The 18572-nt window shown below is 43.8% G+C and overlaps 1 protein-coding gene across 1 annotated transcript in view; it reads left to right on the top strand.

Annotated features, from left to right (window-relative positions):
* Positions 1-18572, top strand: part of CDKAL1 (CDK5 regulatory subunit associated protein 1 like 1) — a 427152-nt gene that overhangs the window by 58381 nt on the left and 350199 nt on the right. Inside the window, exon 5 of the mRNA XM_055705480.1 lies at positions 13352-13436. Within this exon, the coding sequence (XP_055561455.1) occupies positions 13352-13436 (85 nt within the window). The remainder of the gene's footprint in view (positions 1-13351; positions 13437-18572) is intronic.

Consider the following 18572-nt stretch of genomic DNA (forward strand, 5'->3'; position numbering starts at 1 on the left):
AAGGAAGATAGTAATCGTGGGAGATACCAGATTAAACTTCAGCCATCAACATGGAAAAAGTGGAATTTGCATAAAGATTCCTCTCACAACATAAAATGTAAAATAAATTCTTGATAACTGCAGGTCCTAAAGTCTTGAAAGAGAGAAGGTGAACTATCTCCAATCTGTTGAAAACAGAAAGGTGAAAATGGCTTCTGAAATATCTTGGCTACTTTGAGCTGTGCAGTGAAATGTGGGTTCTCTGTTGTTCCCCCTTACCTCACCCTCAAGGTTAAGAAAGATGAAGGAAAACCCAGCCAAGAGAAGGGCACTCCCAGTGCGGAGCCTGGGGCATGGGAGGAGAAGACAATCCAAAAACCACTGACTCCTTGTGCCATTGGCGAGCGGAGCTCTTCCAGCAGATCTCCTGCTTTGTCCTTGAAGGAAACGGGGAACCGCTAGACAGCACTGTGTGCTCTGACGGTGCGGCTCGCTCCGCTGCAGTACAGTGACATTGCTTCTTGTGACAGGGCTTGAGATCTTGAGGTGTTGCTTCCAAATAAGACGAGAAAATGGATCCTCACACCCACCCACCTTCTCTCTCTTTCTCTCTGTTGTTGAAATGATCTCCTCTTTGGGAGCTGCTGCTCCATCAAATAATACATTCACGGTGCCTCAAACTAGTGTGCAACTGGTTTGTGCTTGATGGACTTGGACCACTCTGGGGCTGTAAAGTCACAATTCCCGATTCACAGCTGATATGCTTGAGCTTTTGGCACTTGTAAATGCCGTTGAAAGTTTCAGAATAGGCTTGCCTTATTGTATGCAGCCTTATTAGTGCTGTAAGAATATCTCCTGTTTGTTTTTTGTGTGCAAGTGACAGGAACATAACAAAACTGGCTCTCTAACAAGAACATTAATTAAACCTGCAATCAAGATTTTGATTTTTGAGGGAAGAGACAGGATAGAGAGATCATGTGTGAGGCTGTAATAGGTATCTCTGTATTGGTACAGAAATATTCAACCCCTTTAAGGGACTGCTTTGGGTGACCCGTGTCTCGTTTTACTTCTGTCCTCACCTGCTCATTTAGTCAGATGTTGTGTGATAGTTGCATGGGCAAGTGAAGTGCTGGAGAAATGGTCTGGATGGGTAGGGAGCCTGCGGGGGGGGCATGTAACTGCTGTGTAGCAGCTGCATGGGCTGGTGTGTCTGTGCAGAATGAGTCAGGGCAGGCGGGGCTGGGATGTGTGTTTGCACATCTGCCTGTGCTCCATCTTTGTTTTTCTTTCCCAGTGAAGCTTTGCTCTTCTCTTCTCCCATGAGTAGACTTCCTTACCGTTCTGAATGAACAGACGGAGGAGCAGAGCTGCCACTTTGCCCTGGAGGTTTGTAGGTGAAGCACAATCAGAACCTGTTGGTGGGATGTTGTGAAGGAGCTGGCACTGCCCATCGCTGCGTCTGGTGGTTGTGCGTGTAGAGTGAACTTCAATTTCTGCTGTGCTCACTCGGGAGCTTTCACGAGCATTAAATTCTGCTGATAATCTGAACTGGGGATGATGGCTGAGGATTAACCACAGCAAAGGCTTATCTGGCTGCTGGGGGATGGTACCTTAAGCCCATATCTCCTGCTTTTCAGAAAAACTGATAAAGTAGCAAATAGATGAGGTGTGAAGGTAGTTCTGAGAGAGTCAATAAATAGCCGGAAGCTACAATTTAATAAGTGTTTGGACATATCTGGCTCAAATAGCTTATATATTTTAAATTCTTTTAAAAATGATAGATGGAACCTAAATCCATATTCCCTGTGGCGTTAGGTATCAGGAGAAATAAGTGGAAGCAAGGCATTTGAAATCAATAAATTGCTTCTGGGTACAACTTAATGCAGACAGAATTTAGAGAAAAAAGATTGTGAAACAGATACAGGAATAAAATTTAGCTTTAATTTGCAGACTATAGCAAAACCCTAATCCTGGCTCTTGTGAAAATGAATGGACATTAGGAGGTTAGGGAAGTGAGGACGTTCAGTGCCATGGGCCAACTTGTACAGCATAGGCAGAAAAGTAAGAAATTGGTGGAGTAAAGCTGCTGTCCGGGTTAACATTATGCATTTATGGTCTCATTTAAGGTATTTAATTACCTAAGATCTATTTTATATTATGCTTGAAATGAAGCAAAGGTCCTTCTTTATTTGTCTGGGAATTTTGCTGTACTTGAGGATCTTCTACTTCACTGCTTTGAGCTTCCTTTTTTCGGATGTCCTCGCGCCTTGCAGCAGGGGCCAGAAGCGCGAGAGTGATGCCGTTGCATTTTATAAAGGCATTTGGTTTCTTGGTGCTGTGCCTGGCCCAGCAGGTGGTTACCTGGGTGCATGATAGGACTGAATAAACCCTCAGTTTATGTTTTCTTCTTTCTCCCCTCAAGACCTAGTGGGGGAGAGCCGTTAACATTTCATTAGCTTTGCAAATAGAAGCATTTAAGTGAGGCTTGTCTGAACGTTACACCTAAGGGAGATTAAAATGATCTTCCTGGGGCAGATTCCAGTCAATCTTTATTGATTCTGAAATATTTATTACTGTTTACAGCAAATTCATATGGCATCATATGACATATACAGAAAACCCATCAAATTTTCATTTTTTGTTCACTTTTGGCTTTGCGGTCAGCATTTGAAACTAGCTGCTTATGCTTGACTACAGCGTTTTTGCATACCTTAAAAAAGTCACAGTATGTGATATTTCCAGATCAATAGTTTAAATAATATTTCTGACTTGCATTTTGTGTCTTGCAGGTCTCAACATCATCAGTTTCACTTAAATTTTACCAGTTGTTTAGAAACTGATCTGTAAAACACAATCAAATCCTCTTAATCACTTTTACCAAGTAAGCTTTCTTCTGAGACTACAGGTCAAGGGGAGAATTCTATAGTGTTGGACCAAAAATGGGAATGCAGATGTTTTTCAGTGAGCCCTGTGAAAGCTAGAGGTTCTTCTGGAGCTCACACATCAGCTGTCATCCTCCCAAGGTGGTAGTTCGATGTCAGTAAATGCTCTTAAGACGGTTGGTAACACATCTGCAAGAGCTGTGTTTGAGCACTCACGGGGAGTTAGAATTGTAATCTGGTTTTGGTTTGGGTTTTTGGGTTTGGGGTGTTTTTTAACCTTATCCCATAGAAAAGCCTCAATTTGATCTGCTGTTCAGTGTTTTCTGTTGACTTGCTACGCTACCCAAGTTACAGAAGGGCTGGGTTTTGGGGATGCCTTAGAAATTGTTTTAAAAAAATTATTGGATATCACTGTTCCATCCTGTAAATGATGTAGGCTGAAATAGCTTGTGGATGAGAATCTAGGCCATGGCTTTGTGTTTAGGAGCAGGTCTGAAGTCAGGGGCAGCTTGGCTAAGATTTGGCTGATTTGCGTTGATATTCCCTGTGGCTTGATCAAGTTATAAAAACTCGGAAACGACTTGTCTACATCTATAAGATGAAAAGGAGCTGGTGTGGGACTGCGTGCATATTTAATATGTGGGTGTTGAAGGTAAACCAGTTAATGTTTGTAATGTGTTTTGCAACTGTAGTTGCACCGTATTGTGCAAAGCTTCTTTTGTTGATGGTTGACTTTGGACTGTGAGTGACTAAGATAGAAGCAATCAGTCTGTATTTGCTCATTTGAATAACTCCTGTGTTTTGCGTATGAGGCTGTATGTAGGGAGTACAAAGACGAAAAAGCACTGAATCATACTGTGTGTGCTATTTCTGGAAGGTCAAGCAGGCTTAAGACTTAGGAGGAGAAGTTTCTGGGATTTTTCCAAATTCTGTCAACAAAACAAATTCTATCCATGTTAATCATCAGAATGAGTCGTTGGAGTTATTTGTATGTCGTCGTAGTGCAGCCTGGCTAAAACAGGCTGCTTGACCTTGTTTCTACTGTAGTGGGACTTTCCCTGTGAGACTGATAAATCACTCATTACTGCTCTTCATATTGAAATTTTTTACACTGAACGTTAAGTCTTAGAGTGAAGTGAAAGGAGCTGTTGACTCTGGGAAGTCATCGAGGCTACACTTGCGCTCAAGAGCAAGACAAAGTGCCCACCATAGAGCACCATGCTATGGCACCTGCGTCTGCTGCTGCCCAGTTTAGTCTGGGTGCCTGCACTGGGTGGTACTGTGCGGAATGGACCCTGGCTACCCTTAGGTTTTCTGCCAGCACTCCTCTTCGCTAGCAAAGAGATTTCTCCTGTCTTGTTTTAAGGTCTTGTTTTGTTCAAGGAATGGTTGTGAGATCTACTTAAAGTAGCAAAGTCTTTATTTTGAAGGAATGAGATGAAATTCAGGCTGTCTTTTCCACTTTTGGCATATAACACCACGGGCAGAGAGATCTTTGACTATTTGATATCAAAGAGCCATGAAAAAAGGTAGCCTGTAAGCCCATGTCATGTTGGAAGAAGCTTTGCTTAGAACGTAGTGATGGATTTGTGCTCATAAACGGGATATCTTTCCTTTCGGATGTCTCTGGGAGCTGTTGGACAAGACAAGTGGAACTGTTGAATGCAGAATAAAATGCAAATGTTAATGCCACGCAGCGCTATACCCAGAGTTGAAAATGGATTAGCTGCACTCTCTATTTGGTTCTGATCAACAAAGATACTAAGCAGATGAAGTGTGGAAATGATCTGTCCCTTGACTGGAAGAAGTAAGAGATGCTCGATGGCTGCAGATGTGGTGGTGGCTGTGGGCTTGGGAAAATTAATGTTCAGATGGGGAAGGAACTGAAAGGCAGTTCCTGAAACGCCCCATGGGTAATGCAATTTTAAAATGTAATTACCTGCTACTCTTCAAAAAGAAACATTTCTAGGCTTGGCCTTTTTTAAACCTAAATCTTTTTACAACCTCAAGTATCCTTAGGTGCCTTAACACATGGAAATTTTAGTGAGTTAGAGAAGATGAACAAAATGGCAAGGTAGCTGTCAATGCCTGTTGCCTGTGCTGGGTAGAGAGGCAGAAAAATCAGCTGGATGTTGCAGAAGGAGTTGAAATGAACACTACAATCTAACTGGGCTCTTCACATGTTACAAGATAAATGTTCGAAATATACTTAATTTTCCTGTTTGTGACTTTGTGCAGTTTAGGCATGGCTAAGGGTGGAAAGGCTGAAGCCTCTTCATCCACCTCTGTGCATCTGGGTGCTACAGCGCAGAGCCTGGGCTGCTTCAAGCAGTAGTACAGCTGGAGTAGCCTGGAAGTCTGACACAAGTGTTTAGAAAGCAGGAGAGAAAGGTGGCTTACTCCAAGGATCATCCAGTACCCAGGCTGCAGCCTGTGCTGTGTCTGGAGCAGCGATACTATTTAGAGAATGGATTGCTCACTTGAAAATCCTGATGGAAATATGACGACGTGCTACTGATGGTCACACAGCAGAAGGTAAATTTACCATTCGATGTTTTGAAGCAAAACTTGTCCTTTCATGTGTCTTTTCTGCACTGTGTCCTGTTCAGTACACCTGTGCTGAAGGGTTATGTTAATGTGCATGTTCTGTAATACAGAATAAGGTATTTATAATTAGTATAGACAAAATAATTTTAGTTTACATGTTCAGCTATTGTATTTTTTTTTCAAGTTCTAGGTTCTAGTTAAAAGGTTTCTTCTGAGAAACCTCAAAGTTTCCCTTAATTTTAGTGACAGCATCAGAACCCATAAGCTGTTCTGCTGGCCTTGGCTAACTCCAGCCACAAACTCTGTATACGCTGAAGGAGGTTGGAGGGAGCGGTAAGGCAAGGTTCTCGGCCATGGGTAGAAGGCATGGGACACCAGCTGGTAGTTCAGTAGTTTGTCCCAGTAGCTGCACGCTACCATCTAAGCAGCTGAAAGGAGAGAGGTGTGTTGCAGTACACTTCTTATTTGGGGATGGTCTTTCAGAGGTGACTGGGAATAGAACAGTTTTTTTTTAGAAGCAGCACAGACAGACCTGAAAGCGTGCATGAATTTTGTCTGTCATACTGAGATGGAGAGAGGTAAGAATTTAACAGGTAGTATTTTACATCCAGTAAACAGTGTATAATGGGGTTTTGTTTTTTTTCTGTTTCTCCCCTCCCCCCCCCCCTTCCCCTTAGCTGAGCTAGCTGGATCTTGCGTGTTCAAGCATGCTCGGTTCCTACACATTTGCTGTCTTCAGTGGACAGTTCCTGTGCACCTGTGTTTTGGTGCTGAATAAAGAGAAATGTTCTTTGACAGTGGACACGGCATCCTGCCCTGGAAGGCTTTGTAAACCCTGTCTGTAGTCCAGCAGTAGCTGCTGTTGAGATGTCTATGACTCGGGAATGAATTTACAAAAAAATTACTCAATTTCTTGAAAACGGGAGAGAGCAGAAGAAAATGGGAAAGCTTACTTGCATAATTAGCTCAGTCAAGGAAATGTTAATGAAGAATAAAAATAGCAACTTTGCATTTTAGCAGTTTAAATTAGGGCAAGGGGCATGATGGGAGAATTATTTTTTTAACGAAGACCTGCCTGTATTACCTGCAGCCTGTCTTTCCTGGTGGAGCTTGAAATAACAAGGTACACAGGGTGAACCAAGTTGTAATTTCATTAATTGTGGATAAAATAATTTTTTTATGACCGGAGTATCTCAGAAATTCAATGACAAAACAGAAGGCATGTTGCAATCAAGTTGACCCCTTTATGTTTTGCATCCAAATACTGCTGATAAGAGACTGTTCTGAAGGACATTTACAGTCTGCGAAGTTAGTACTTCAGCATGCATTTGTGTGGTTTGTATCGTCGGTAAATATATGGTATGGCTTCGGCTGTGGGAGCTGATAATGTGGCTCTGAGATTTCAAAGAAATGCCATCTGGAAGTTCATGATAACTTGTGGTTTTGATTTGTAGTTGTTGTGGAGGGAGCAGACAAAGGGAAAGTGCTTATTTGTTTGGAATCTTTTCTGTAAGACTTGTTCTATGAGAAGTTAACTACATATGAAATGAAATATTGAGAACTAGCAAATGGGAACGTAAATGCGCCAAGGAAAGGTCTAGAAAGGAAAAAAAAATGCCTTCTCCTGTTCTTCTTGACCTTGTTGTATGTTTTTCCTCTGCCAAGTGAAGTCTGTTGTCTAGAAACAGCCAAACTGGATGTCCCTGTAGGAAGATGTACCTTCCTTCTGCACTAGTGACTCACAGTGTTTCTGAACTAATATTTACGGAGGAGATTCTTTCCCAATACTTGCTGAGGTCCCTCGATGCTCAGTGGCTCAAGAAACCATTAACCAGCACCTAATACCAGTAACCCAGGGCATCTGAGTGGTTCCTGTGACACGGGGATATTGAAGGAAAATTAGAAGTTTGGTGATTTCGTTCCAGTCAGGATGCTGCATGACTTTTTAATTGGCTGGGAGATGTCCTTGTGCTCGCATTTGTGTGTCTCTTGGGCGGAGATGGTTGACATGGAGTGCAGTTGTGAGCATGTGCTCCAGGTACATGGCTTGGGTGGTCCTGGCTCTGGCTCCAGAGCATAAAATGCCAAGCAGGGGGTCGAGAGGAGGGGGCAGGGCTGTTTTGGAAGTGAAAATGCACAGGACTAAGTGTTAATGGGGAGGCCCATAGCTGGTAGCGGAGGATAGAATACAGCACGTGAAGACAGAAACGGGAGGTGTATCTGCTGTGCGAGAGTTGGGAGTAAAGGGGGATGGGAAGGGGTGAGAAGGAAGACTTGCAGGGAGCTTCGGAGCAGGATAAGGAGGGCTGGAACCAAAGACCATGAGAGAACCCTCTATGATCAGACAGAAGTGACATGGATGGACGCACAGGAATTAAAAGGACACCATGGAACTTCTGAGTCATGTTTTCGAGCATGTGGTGGCTGAGCATATTGGTGGCGGTTTTGGTGCAGAGGGAGTGATGTGCTGAAGGACAGAATGAACGGGCTGTTCTTTTGGGACTCCACAATCTGTGTTTCTTCTACTTCAGTGCTCTATGTGTTTTTTGAGTTTTCAAGGAGATGTGGTTGGGGGGGGTGGGTGGGAAACAAAGTTTTGGAAAAAGAATTGAAAGAAAAGGAAGACTTAAGTTGAAACATCAGGGTAAACCCAAGTCAATTGTTTAATTTTCAGACAACTACTACAGTTGTCTGAAGTTCTGCTATTTAAGATTTCTAAAATGATAACAAACCCAGAACTGCTAGTTAGAAAAGAATTGTAAATAGTTTTCCTCTGTAGGTATACTGATGTTTCAGACTTTTGCCATTTTATCCTCTTAGTGTTGCATAATGCAGCCAATTCATGTTTTCCAGAGCTTCCCAATTAAGTTAAGTGTTCAGAAGTTTCCATGACCTTTAGGTTTCTTTGTACTCTATGTTGTTTTGCAGAGAGTATGATAGACTTTGTGGTTTACTTCCAGTGTAGCCTTTCTTTTATGGAAAAGATGTCACAATGCAAAAAGGCCATGGTTTTGAGTTGTGTTTTTGAATGTTTAATACAATGCTGATTTGACATAACTTTTCTTTTTTTTTTTTTTTTTTTTCCCTAAAAGTGTCTTAACGTACAGGAAGCTGTTTAAGCAGCTCACCAAAAAATGGTCAGCAGCAAAATACAGTCATTTAAAAAGTATCAATAGGCTGAATTTATGGGAAAAAACCCACCAAGTTGGAGAGAAGATCCCCTTAGAGAAGTTTGTTTTCAGGGTATAGAAAAGGGCATCTATATCTCATATTCACTACTGTAATTGACGTTCACTGTGTGCTTATGGCTCTTGCTTCCGCTTTGCCGGTCACAGCATGTGTGACTTGCTGGAAAACCTTCTGTAAAAGTTTCTTCAGTCAGATCTGTGAGAGTTCCCAAACACAAGCTTCTGTTCTTCGCTGAATTTTTGGCGGTTTCTTCAAAACCTCACAGTCTAATGGAGGTGTCTGAGGATGACGGGCATCAGCCTGCTGAATGAGTGAATCCCAGCTTCACAGTGACCTTCAGGGTGGAGGCTGGGGTTGGAAAAGGTGGCAGGTGGAGATCTTCCAAGGAAGGGTACACGGGCTGCTGCAGTAGGTACAGCGCTACGTTTGTATGCTGTTTTCCATCCAGACCTAAATACTTCACGTCAGCCTTCCTGGAGTATAAACAGAGAAACCTCAGGTCTCTCTGCCCCTGCCAGTGCAGGCATGTATTTAGCAGCCTCAACTTACTTGTCAGGGCTATTTTACTCTTTCTTTGGGCATGCATTGAATGCTAGCGACTACTCATGTCAGAACACTGATTTTTTTTTTTTTAAATATATGTAGATACATATATATGAGTAAATATAGGTCTATACACATAGATAAATATAGGCGTGTATATATATATATACATATATCTAGTCTCTCCAATCCCCCTGCCCCGAATGAAGAACCCTTACACCCGGTGTTGCTTAATATTCAGTAATTATGAAGCCTGCAGATCTTGTTTGTACATGCCAACTCGGATCTGGTGTTCTGGTCTGTGTTTGCTTCAGCACGTCCGTCGAGACGTCGTGTTCCGTGTAACGGCATCAAAAGCTCTGAAAGCAAAACGTTACCACTGGCAAGTTGCCCCCTGCAGTGTTGTAAATGTGCATATTTTCCTGCAATCTGATACAAAAATGCCCCGTTGGTTAATAAATTTTTTAAATTAAATTAACTAAAATTTTTAAACTGAAATTTGCTTGAGAAAATAGAGTAGATCATGGTGAATCCACACCACTGCATGCAATTTTTTTACATATGAACAGTGCAGTAAAAAACTAGGAAAACTCAGATAGGGTTTTGAAGAGTTGTGGTATGAAATTAGTAAATACATAGAACTCATAAATGTGTGTTTATTTATATGCACACATAATCAAAAATTGTGTGTAGATGTATACCTATGAGAGAGTGAGTTAATCAGAAAAAAGATTAAAAAATACAGAAATAGAACAACTAAATATGATAAAATAATACTATTATAGCAGGTGGTGCTATGCTGTTGGGTGAAGGGACTGGCTGTACCATCAGCACGTTTGCTGATGATACGGAGCAAGGCTGGGGGGTCGGCAGAGGAGCCCCATGGAGTCCAACCATGGCCAGTGTCGGGTCCTGCCCCTGGGCAGGGACAGCCCCACGCACCAGCATGGGCTGGGCTGGCCTGCTGGGGGGCAGCTCTGCGGGGAAGGGCCTGGGAGGGCTGGGGGGCAGCACGTTGCCCCTGGGCCAGCAGCGTGACCTGGTGGCCAAGGGGCCAGTGGGACCCTGGGGGGCATGAGGAGGAGCTTGGCCAGCAGGTCGAGGGAGGGGATGCTGCCCCTCTGCTCTGCCCTGGTAAGGCACATCTGGAGTGCTGGGTCCAGTGCTGGGCGCCCCAGTTCAGGAGACAGGGAGCTACTGGGGAGGGTCCAGCAGAGGTTATGAGATGATGAGGGGCTGGAGCATCTCCATGAGGAGGAAAGGCTGAGGAAGCTGGGGCTGTTCAGCCTGGAGAAGAGGAGGCTGAGAGGGGACCCTGTCAGTGCCTACAAATATCTTCAGGGCGAGTGCCAGGAGGACGGGGCCAGGCTCTTTCCAGTGGTGCCCAGTGACAGGACAAGGGGCAATGGGCACAAACAAGAAGTTCTAACTGAAGATGAGGAAGAACTGCCAGAGCACTGGGACAGGCTGCCCAGAGAGGCTGTGGAGGCTCCTTCTCTGGAGACATTCAAACCCGCCTGGACGTGACTGTGCAACCTGTTCCAGTGACCCTGCTTGAGCAGGGGGTTGGACTGGATGATCTCCAGAGGTCCCTTCCCACCCCAACCAGTCTGTGATTCTGTGATTCTGTGATTGCTGTAAGCAGAGGACAAGCCTCTGCTACATCTCTATTTTTCTGAAGTGATTTTTAGATGTATACATTAATAAGACTCCTTTTCCCAAAACTGCTCAGAAGATCCTGTTCTGCAGAAGCCTTTATTCTGCACCTTCTGTTCTGCAGGGGGTGAAACCTGTGAAGGAACCCATTTAAATGTGTTTGGGAGATTTTTTTCCTACAGGTTGAATATGTGCAAGTGCTGCAGTTGTTGTCCCTCAGACTCCTGATCAAGGAGCTAGAATATATTAATCGCCTGGAATCCAAACTGCTGTAGGAAAAGATTCCTATTGAGTTAGTCTGTAAGGTCTTTCTAAACAGAAACGTGTTAGTTTTTCCAGTGATGTTTTGAAGAAAGGGGCTTTATTTTGGCTTTAGGGGAGAAGTACTGTTACGGTGAGGTTCTCTTTTCTTTCCCGCATGGAGACCGCAGTGCAAGGAGGGACTGAAGCCAAGCCCAGAGCTGGTGCTCTCTGCAGTGAGGCATTGCTCCTCTGAATAAAGACATCTCTTGAAAATTGTTACGCTCTGCAGCGATGTGTGATGCTACTGACACTCCTGGCTGTTAAATGTATTTCCAGCTCCCGTCTGGCTTACAGTGCCGGTCTCTTGTTATTTAGTCCCTCTGTGATTCTAGGTGGGTGTGTTATGGGAGCGGAGCTGAATTCATAAATGTTTTATGGTGCTGAAAAGAGTAAGAAATACAGTTTTTGGTAGTGCTACTGGAAAACCGTTTAAAAAATCTGGTTGTTTTCATACTTGGTGAATTTGGCTGGGCCAAGAGTTCACCCTTTTTCTGGTTTTGACACTACCTTTCTTCGCTTTTCTGCATGTAATTCCTATTAATTTTTTCATCTATAATTATCTAACAGTAATAGGATGTTCATTAGTCTGAAAAGGTTGTTTTCATGCAGCCTGGGTTGGAGGAGAGGTTCTTTGGCTCGTTCTGTTTTTGTTTGGAGTTCTGCATGGGGTAAAACTGGACTCGGTCCTCTTTCCTAGCCTGTCAAGGCAGGGTCAGGTCTTGGTACCTTTGCTTTATGTTTAAAACAGCTAAAGGTCTGAACGTTATTTTTGATCAACACTTTGTAGCCTTTCCCTGTCATAAAGAGGCCAGTGTTTGATCCAAGGTAACGGTGTGATCTCTTATCAACAGAAATTAGAAACCTTCTGCATGCTTTCTCTTATTTAATGTATGTCCTTTGGTTGCTCTTTTATGTGCTGTTTTGTTTCTACCTGCTTCCTAGGTTAAATGACTGATAGTTAATTGTAAAAGATTGTTTCTTTGGAGAGAACAGCAGTGAGACAGAAGGACAGATTTTTCACTTTAGCCTTTAGAGCCATAAGTATGTGTATGGGGAAAAGGATATTTTCACCTGTGTGGATACGTTCATGCAGAGTGCATATGTAAACATGCTTACATCTTTGCAAGCTTTCTTCTGCTTTAGCAGGGTGTCAGTTCAAATCAGGCATCCTAAAAAGGATGGTTTAGCTCTATTCATTGCTCATTGGCTTATGTTATTTAACAATACCTCAGTCAGTGCTTAGATACTCGGGATATACTGCATAGTGGCAAGCGACACACATTTTCTTACCCAAAGTGATACAGAGCTATTCCGATGAATGCTAGAGCACTTGAATATTTGAGGTGTATTATCACCATCCTTTTCTTTAAAAAATGAAGTTGTTACTCCGCTACAAAAATAACTATGCCAGTAATTCTGTACAATGGGTCATGTTTTACAGGATTAGAGTTTGTTAGCTGTGCTTCCGCAGGTAATTCTGGGATTCAGTTCTGTTAATGCATTTAGATATCAATAGGTTGTGGACATACAGAAGGGTTTGGTTTTCGAAGAAAACTATTGCTTATCTGAATGGGGGCAGATACTGGCTGCATGGATATCTTTTGTCTGAAAATTGCTGAATTATACCATAACTAAGATATAATCTAAACCAGAAATACACGTGTTTCTTTCCAAATTGGCTATTCTGACTTTTCTCCTCAGTAGAGATTAGTGTTCGAAAAAGTCTGATTTGTCTCTTTTGTTGTACTAATTCACAGTAGAGCTGACATAGGGATTTTTTCTTAATGAAACCTGCTTTTGTTGACCGCTTATTTAAAAAGCACCTTTGTGCATTTTTGGTGATCTTTTGCCTTTGTGTAGTCCAGATCTTTCCATGGACTTGGTGTTTTTGGGAGTAGTGACCACTTTTCTTAACTTTGTGTTCTGTGACGTGCAACCTAGTTGCATCTCAGCTGGTAGATGAGATACATGTTCATTCTTCCTGGGGGGGGGGGGGGTGGGGGGAGTGAAATAATGGAAATGCTGGTGTGTGGTTTTGTTCTTTTTTTTTTTTTTTTTTCTAAAACACAAACCAGCAACTATGAGCAAACAAAAAATCCCTTCCAAGAATGTAATTGTTTTAAATGTTGAATAGAAAATCATTTTGCAAATAGTAAACTTATTGATAATGCGGAATTTTTTTATATGATACAAAGTAGGAGTTGACAGGTTGGGTAATTTTTAACACAGTTTTGTATCTTTCTGTCTTCTAGACAATTCTGCTGAAGCAGACTTATGGTTGCTGAACAGTTGTACCGTAAAAAATCCTGCTGAGGACCACTTCAGAAACTCAATCAAGTAAGTTGTTTCCCTAAAAAGATACTTAATTATCAATGAATATTGCATGATTTATTTTTAAAAACTTCATCTTTCCAGTCTAGAGGTAATTTTGTGTTCTAGAGCAAGAAGCATGCTGAGTTTGAGTGATACAATGTTGTATTTTCTAGAATGGATTTGTAAGGTGCAGTGTATTTCTTTTAATTAGCTGTAACTTTCAAGTGATATCAAGACTTTTTTTTAGCAGAACTGCTGCTATTCAGGGGCTTCCATATTACTTTTCAAGGCAGATGTTGTCATTGTCAGCTGGGGAGTTGGATATTTGTTTTTCTAAAAATGTGAATTGTTAGGCTGTTCCCCCCTCCCCCATCTTAAATTTTATGTAATCAGGCCCTTTCAGTTATAAGGCTATCAGGTACATACTTAAAACTAGCTATTTCACTGTACATTTTCATAAAAGGTGAACTGATTAACCTGGGACAGAAGTCTTGTGAAGAATGTGTTCCTATGACATGGTAGCAACTTCTGCCCCTGACTTCTGCAGAAGTATAGTTGTGTTGAGAGTAACTGGAAAACCTGTACTGGAAAACTGGAAAAGCTGTCATTGCCCAGTATAAATAAATATTGTGGCATGTTTCTTGTAGGTTTTGCCTTCAGTAAACAAGTGTGGCTATTTATGCAGTTGATTGTTTAGTGTGGCGCACTGTGGATGGGCTGTTTGAAATCCATTTTGGTTAGAAGCACATAGTTCTTAGGAAGCATGCTCAGGAAAGTCGAGGGGAGGGAGAGGCTGGGTATAAAGTCTCTGCTTGTGGTGCTGGAGTTGCTGACAGTGTCCCGGGGCTGTAACCTGGAACAGAAACCGTGTGCCTGTGGTGGTGGGCACAGCAAAGCTTCCCCCACCCCTCCGAGGTCTTCGCTTCCTGACTGCTGGTGTTGCACTTGGTGATGAGACTGGCTTTTTGGCTTTTTTTTTTTACTGTTGCCAAAAAAAAAAAAAAAAAAAAGCTGTTCCCAGAATACTTCCAGTTAGTGTGTGTTGGCCAACAGAACTGACGACAAGATCTTTTCCAGTTCAGTTGTGGCCATCTTTCTATTTTACTAATCCTATGCCAGAATTGATGTGGTATGGTGTGTGTCCTTTAACCAGTAGAATAGAGCTGGTTAAGAAAGAGGGTCTGTCTAAAAGCAAATGACCAAAACTATTTCTTTGAACTTCATGTTTCTGTTGCTGCTCTATTAGTGAGCCTGATGTTATTTGTAGCCTGGCTTTATTCCTCTTTTTCCTTACTTCACCCTCTACTCTCTCTGTTCTGACACACGGCTGCTCGGGTGGTTCTCAGTTTCTTCTCCTGGCTGAGGGTCACTCCTTTCCCATAGGATGCATTCCTTCTCCACACTCAGCTCCTGGCAGTTCCTCCTTATGGAGAAGGACAACTTTTGTTGTTTCTGACCATTTTTTTATTTTTTTTTATAATGCTCAGTAAATGTAGGGGAGAGAACCATATGTGGGTGCCCTTTCATGGGACTTGGAACTGAAGGATTTAGACATCCTTCATCTCCAAAAAGAGCAGCTACCACTGCATCTGGGTTTTACAGGAGTGAGGAAAGCTGGTATCTCTAAAGAACATAACTGTTCCCAAATACATTTTAATTTGCTACAGCAACAAACCCAGTGCATGAAAGTTTTGTGTTGCCCAAACAACTGCCATCATATCCTATCATAACAGCTTGTTGGTAGCTATGGAGATCTTTGTTTTTCTTGGTTCAGTAACAGATTAAACAGTATGTGGATTGTCAAAGCAAACATACTTGGAGTGGAAAAATTAATATTCAGTACAGTAAAATTCTTTTTTTCAAATAAAAAAAAGTCAGCCTGAAAGTGTTATGAGTGTCACCTGGGAGAAGTATTTTCGGTTTTGTTTATTCTCTGCCCTTTGCATCAAGTTTCTGCTATGTAACTTCTTTTGCAAATCTGATTTTGAAATGCACTGATTCGAACCAGTGGTAGTGTGTTCACGCTGCGGGTTGAAGAACAACTGTCTGAGAAGCTGATCCCTCACTAATGCTGTCTGCCAAAGGATGTGTCAGAACCCAGCAAGTCCTGTAGGTTCAACCTTTTATGATCTGACATTCTTTTAAAAAGAAAACAAAAGCACTCGCAAACTCTCTAAACCTTTGCGTCAGATGTGCGGATGTGTATGTAGCTGATAAGAACCCAGCTGACAGTGTCATCTCTGCCTTTTTGTGTAGCTCTGGTGGGTTGACCCTGGCTGGACACCAGGTGCCCACCGAAGCTGTCCGATCACCCCCTCCTCAGCCCTCAGGGGAGGCGGAAGGTAACGTGCGGCTGGTGGGTCGAGGTGAGGGCAGGGAGATCGCCCAGCAGTTACCGGCGGGGGCTAAACAGGCCCGACTGGGGAAATCAGTTTGATTTGTTACCATTCGCATCAGAAATACACCTTCCCCCACCCCTCCCTTCTTCCTGGGCTTTAATTCCCAATTTCTTCACCTCCTCCCCCTTGAGCAGCGCAGGGGGCTGGGCCTGGGGGCTGCGGTCAGTCCCCCACAGGTTGTTGCTGCTGCTCCTTCCTCCTCACGCTGCCCCTGCCCCAGCGTGGGTTCCCTCCATGGGAGACAGTTCTCCCTGGCCTTCTCCAAGATGAGTCCTTCCCAGGGCTGCAGCCCTTCCCCCCCTGCCCCAGCGTGGGTCCCCCACAGGGCACAGCCCCGCAGGCCCAGCCGGCCCCAGGGGGTCCCTGCGGCGTCCCCAGCCCTGCCCCAGCCTGGGCTCCTCTGCCCACTGGGCCACCGTCCCTGCCAGGAGCTGGCCCAGTGTGGGCTGCCTGTGGGTCACGGCTCCTTCGGGCACCCCCTGCCCCGGTGTGGGATCCTCCATGGGCTGCAGGTGGGGATCTGCTCCACCATGGGCTCCATGGGCTGCAGGTGGGGATCTGCTGCTCCATGGGCTGCAGGTGAGGAGCTGCTCCACCGTGGACCTCAGTGGGCTGCAGGTGAGGAGCTGCTCCACCGTGGACCTCTGTGGGCCGTAGGTGGGGATCTGCTCCACCATGGACCTCTGTGGGCTGAGGGGGACAGCCTGCCTCACCATGGTCTTCACCATGAGCTGCCAGGGAATCTCTGCTGTGGTGCCTGGAGCACGTCCTGCCCTCCGCCTGCACTGACTTGGGTGCTGCAGTTGCTTTCTCACAGTGTCACTCCTGTATTCTATTGGGGCAGATTTTTTTTCTCTTCCCCGCCCCAGCTTAATACACTATTCCAGAGGCACTACCACCATCAGCAATGGGCTTGGCTTTGGCCTGTGGTGGGTCTGTCTTGGAGCTGCTGGCGTGGGCTCCATCGGGCATGGGGGGCAGCTTCTGGCAGCTTCTCACAGAAGCCACCCCTGTAGCCCCCACGCTATGAAAACCTTGCCACGCAAACCCAATACAATGGCTCTTAGAAGTAGTCTGCTCATCTTCAGTATCAATGAAGTTGAAGGTGCTGAGCCAGGGTGATGATACAGGGGGGAAAGAGTTGCTTAAAGACCATTAACTTATGGATGGGAGTTGAGGGTTTTTTCTATGCAGACTTTATTCTCAGGTGTTTAATCATAAAGTAAGATTAAAGGCAGAGGTAGGCAATAGTAATAAAGAATTCCTTGTATAAGTAGGTAGAGTTTGAAAAATAATAATTAGTATCCTTCAAAAAAATGAAAGTTACTTCAAGGAAAAGTAGGAAATAAAGAGAATAAACTAAAGCAGGTAACTACCTCCATCAAGCAAGTTTCTGAAGACTGAGATGAGTGTCTAAAGCCTATAGCTCGGCAAAGAAAAAGAATCCTTTCAGCAAGTAAAAAGAAGCAAAAGAAGGAAGAAACTAACATTAAGAAGAATTGAGGCAAAGAACACACAGAGAGACAGCCCCCATTTGGTACAGGGGGGCTCAGTTATGTTGCAGTAACTCTGTCCTTACGTTTTAATGCTCTGCTAAATATCCCAGGATAAGCGTTGTCCCCAGCCTTCGCTTCCCAGAGCTACATCCCACAAGCACATGTAACCCAGTGGCTGAAAATACTTGCAATGAACGGTTTAATATAGGTGGTTTGAGCAGGATCCTACCTTGGGGGAGGAGGAGCAGGAGGTGGTCTCTTCTTTTCAGTGGCTCCAATTTGCAGCTGTTGCAGAATGAGAACATGTGCTCCTTGGAAGGGGGAGGCGTGAGCACGGGGCATGGGGGGAGACCAGGGCATGGGAGCTGGTGTGGGTGTATGGTGTTGGTTGTGCAGTTGATGAGCAGCTCCGGTGCTGTCACGTTATCTGGTGGTATATGCAGAGATGGGTCGAATTGTGTCCCTGCGTCTATCCCTAGGATGTGACGGTGTGGTGTGAGTGGTGATACAGATGGGAAATTGCGGAATGGCTGAGGATGTCGGGGACCCCTGCAGGGTGTTGCCTTCAACCCTGATCAGCTTGTGTCCACCAGGACCTCCAGGGCCTTTCTTGCCAAGCTGCTTTCCACTTGTCACCCACAGCCTGTCCTTGTGACTGGGGCAGGACTTGGCACTATCCATTTGTTGAACTTAGGCTAACACATTAATTTAAGAAAATCTCATTTTCATTAAAGCTGATATTAAAATAAAATCTATAAAGGAAATAATGCATTTGGGTTAACACGGTGTTTATTAGGAGTGATCTACTTGTCCTCATAAAGATGTGTCTCTTCTTGGGTATGTTGTGTAGGCTTTTAGAAATACATCCCTGCAACAAATTTCTTTTCTTGGGAGAAACAATGTGCTTTTGTTCTGTCAAGGGCTGCTATCTTGCTTGGTGATGGATACATCTATTGTGCTTTAGTAAAGCAGTTGCTGGGCATTCTGGGGAATTAACAGCTTTTGGAAAGATCCAGGAATGTTGATTCCCTCTGATCAAGTTGGTGGGTATTTTTTTTTCTAGGGATATTGAACTCTTGCTGAGGTGGTGAGCTTTCCTGGCAGGGAAGCATGCTACAGAAAATAATTCTCTACCCTGGCCTGTTCTTAAGAGTCTTTAAGTATCAGTGAATGGCTGCAACCCCAGGTAGGGCATTAGGTTATTGGTCCTTGATCTTGTGCTTTTTGCTTGGCCTGTGTACGCCGATTTAAACAGAAGGTTTTTT

This window comes from Falco cherrug, chromosome 3, assembly GCF_023634085.1.
Source record: "Falco cherrug isolate bFalChe1 chromosome 3, bFalChe1.pri, whole genome shotgun sequence".
Taxonomy (NCBI): Eukaryota; Metazoa; Chordata; class Aves; order Falconiformes; family Falconidae; genus Falco; species Falco cherrug.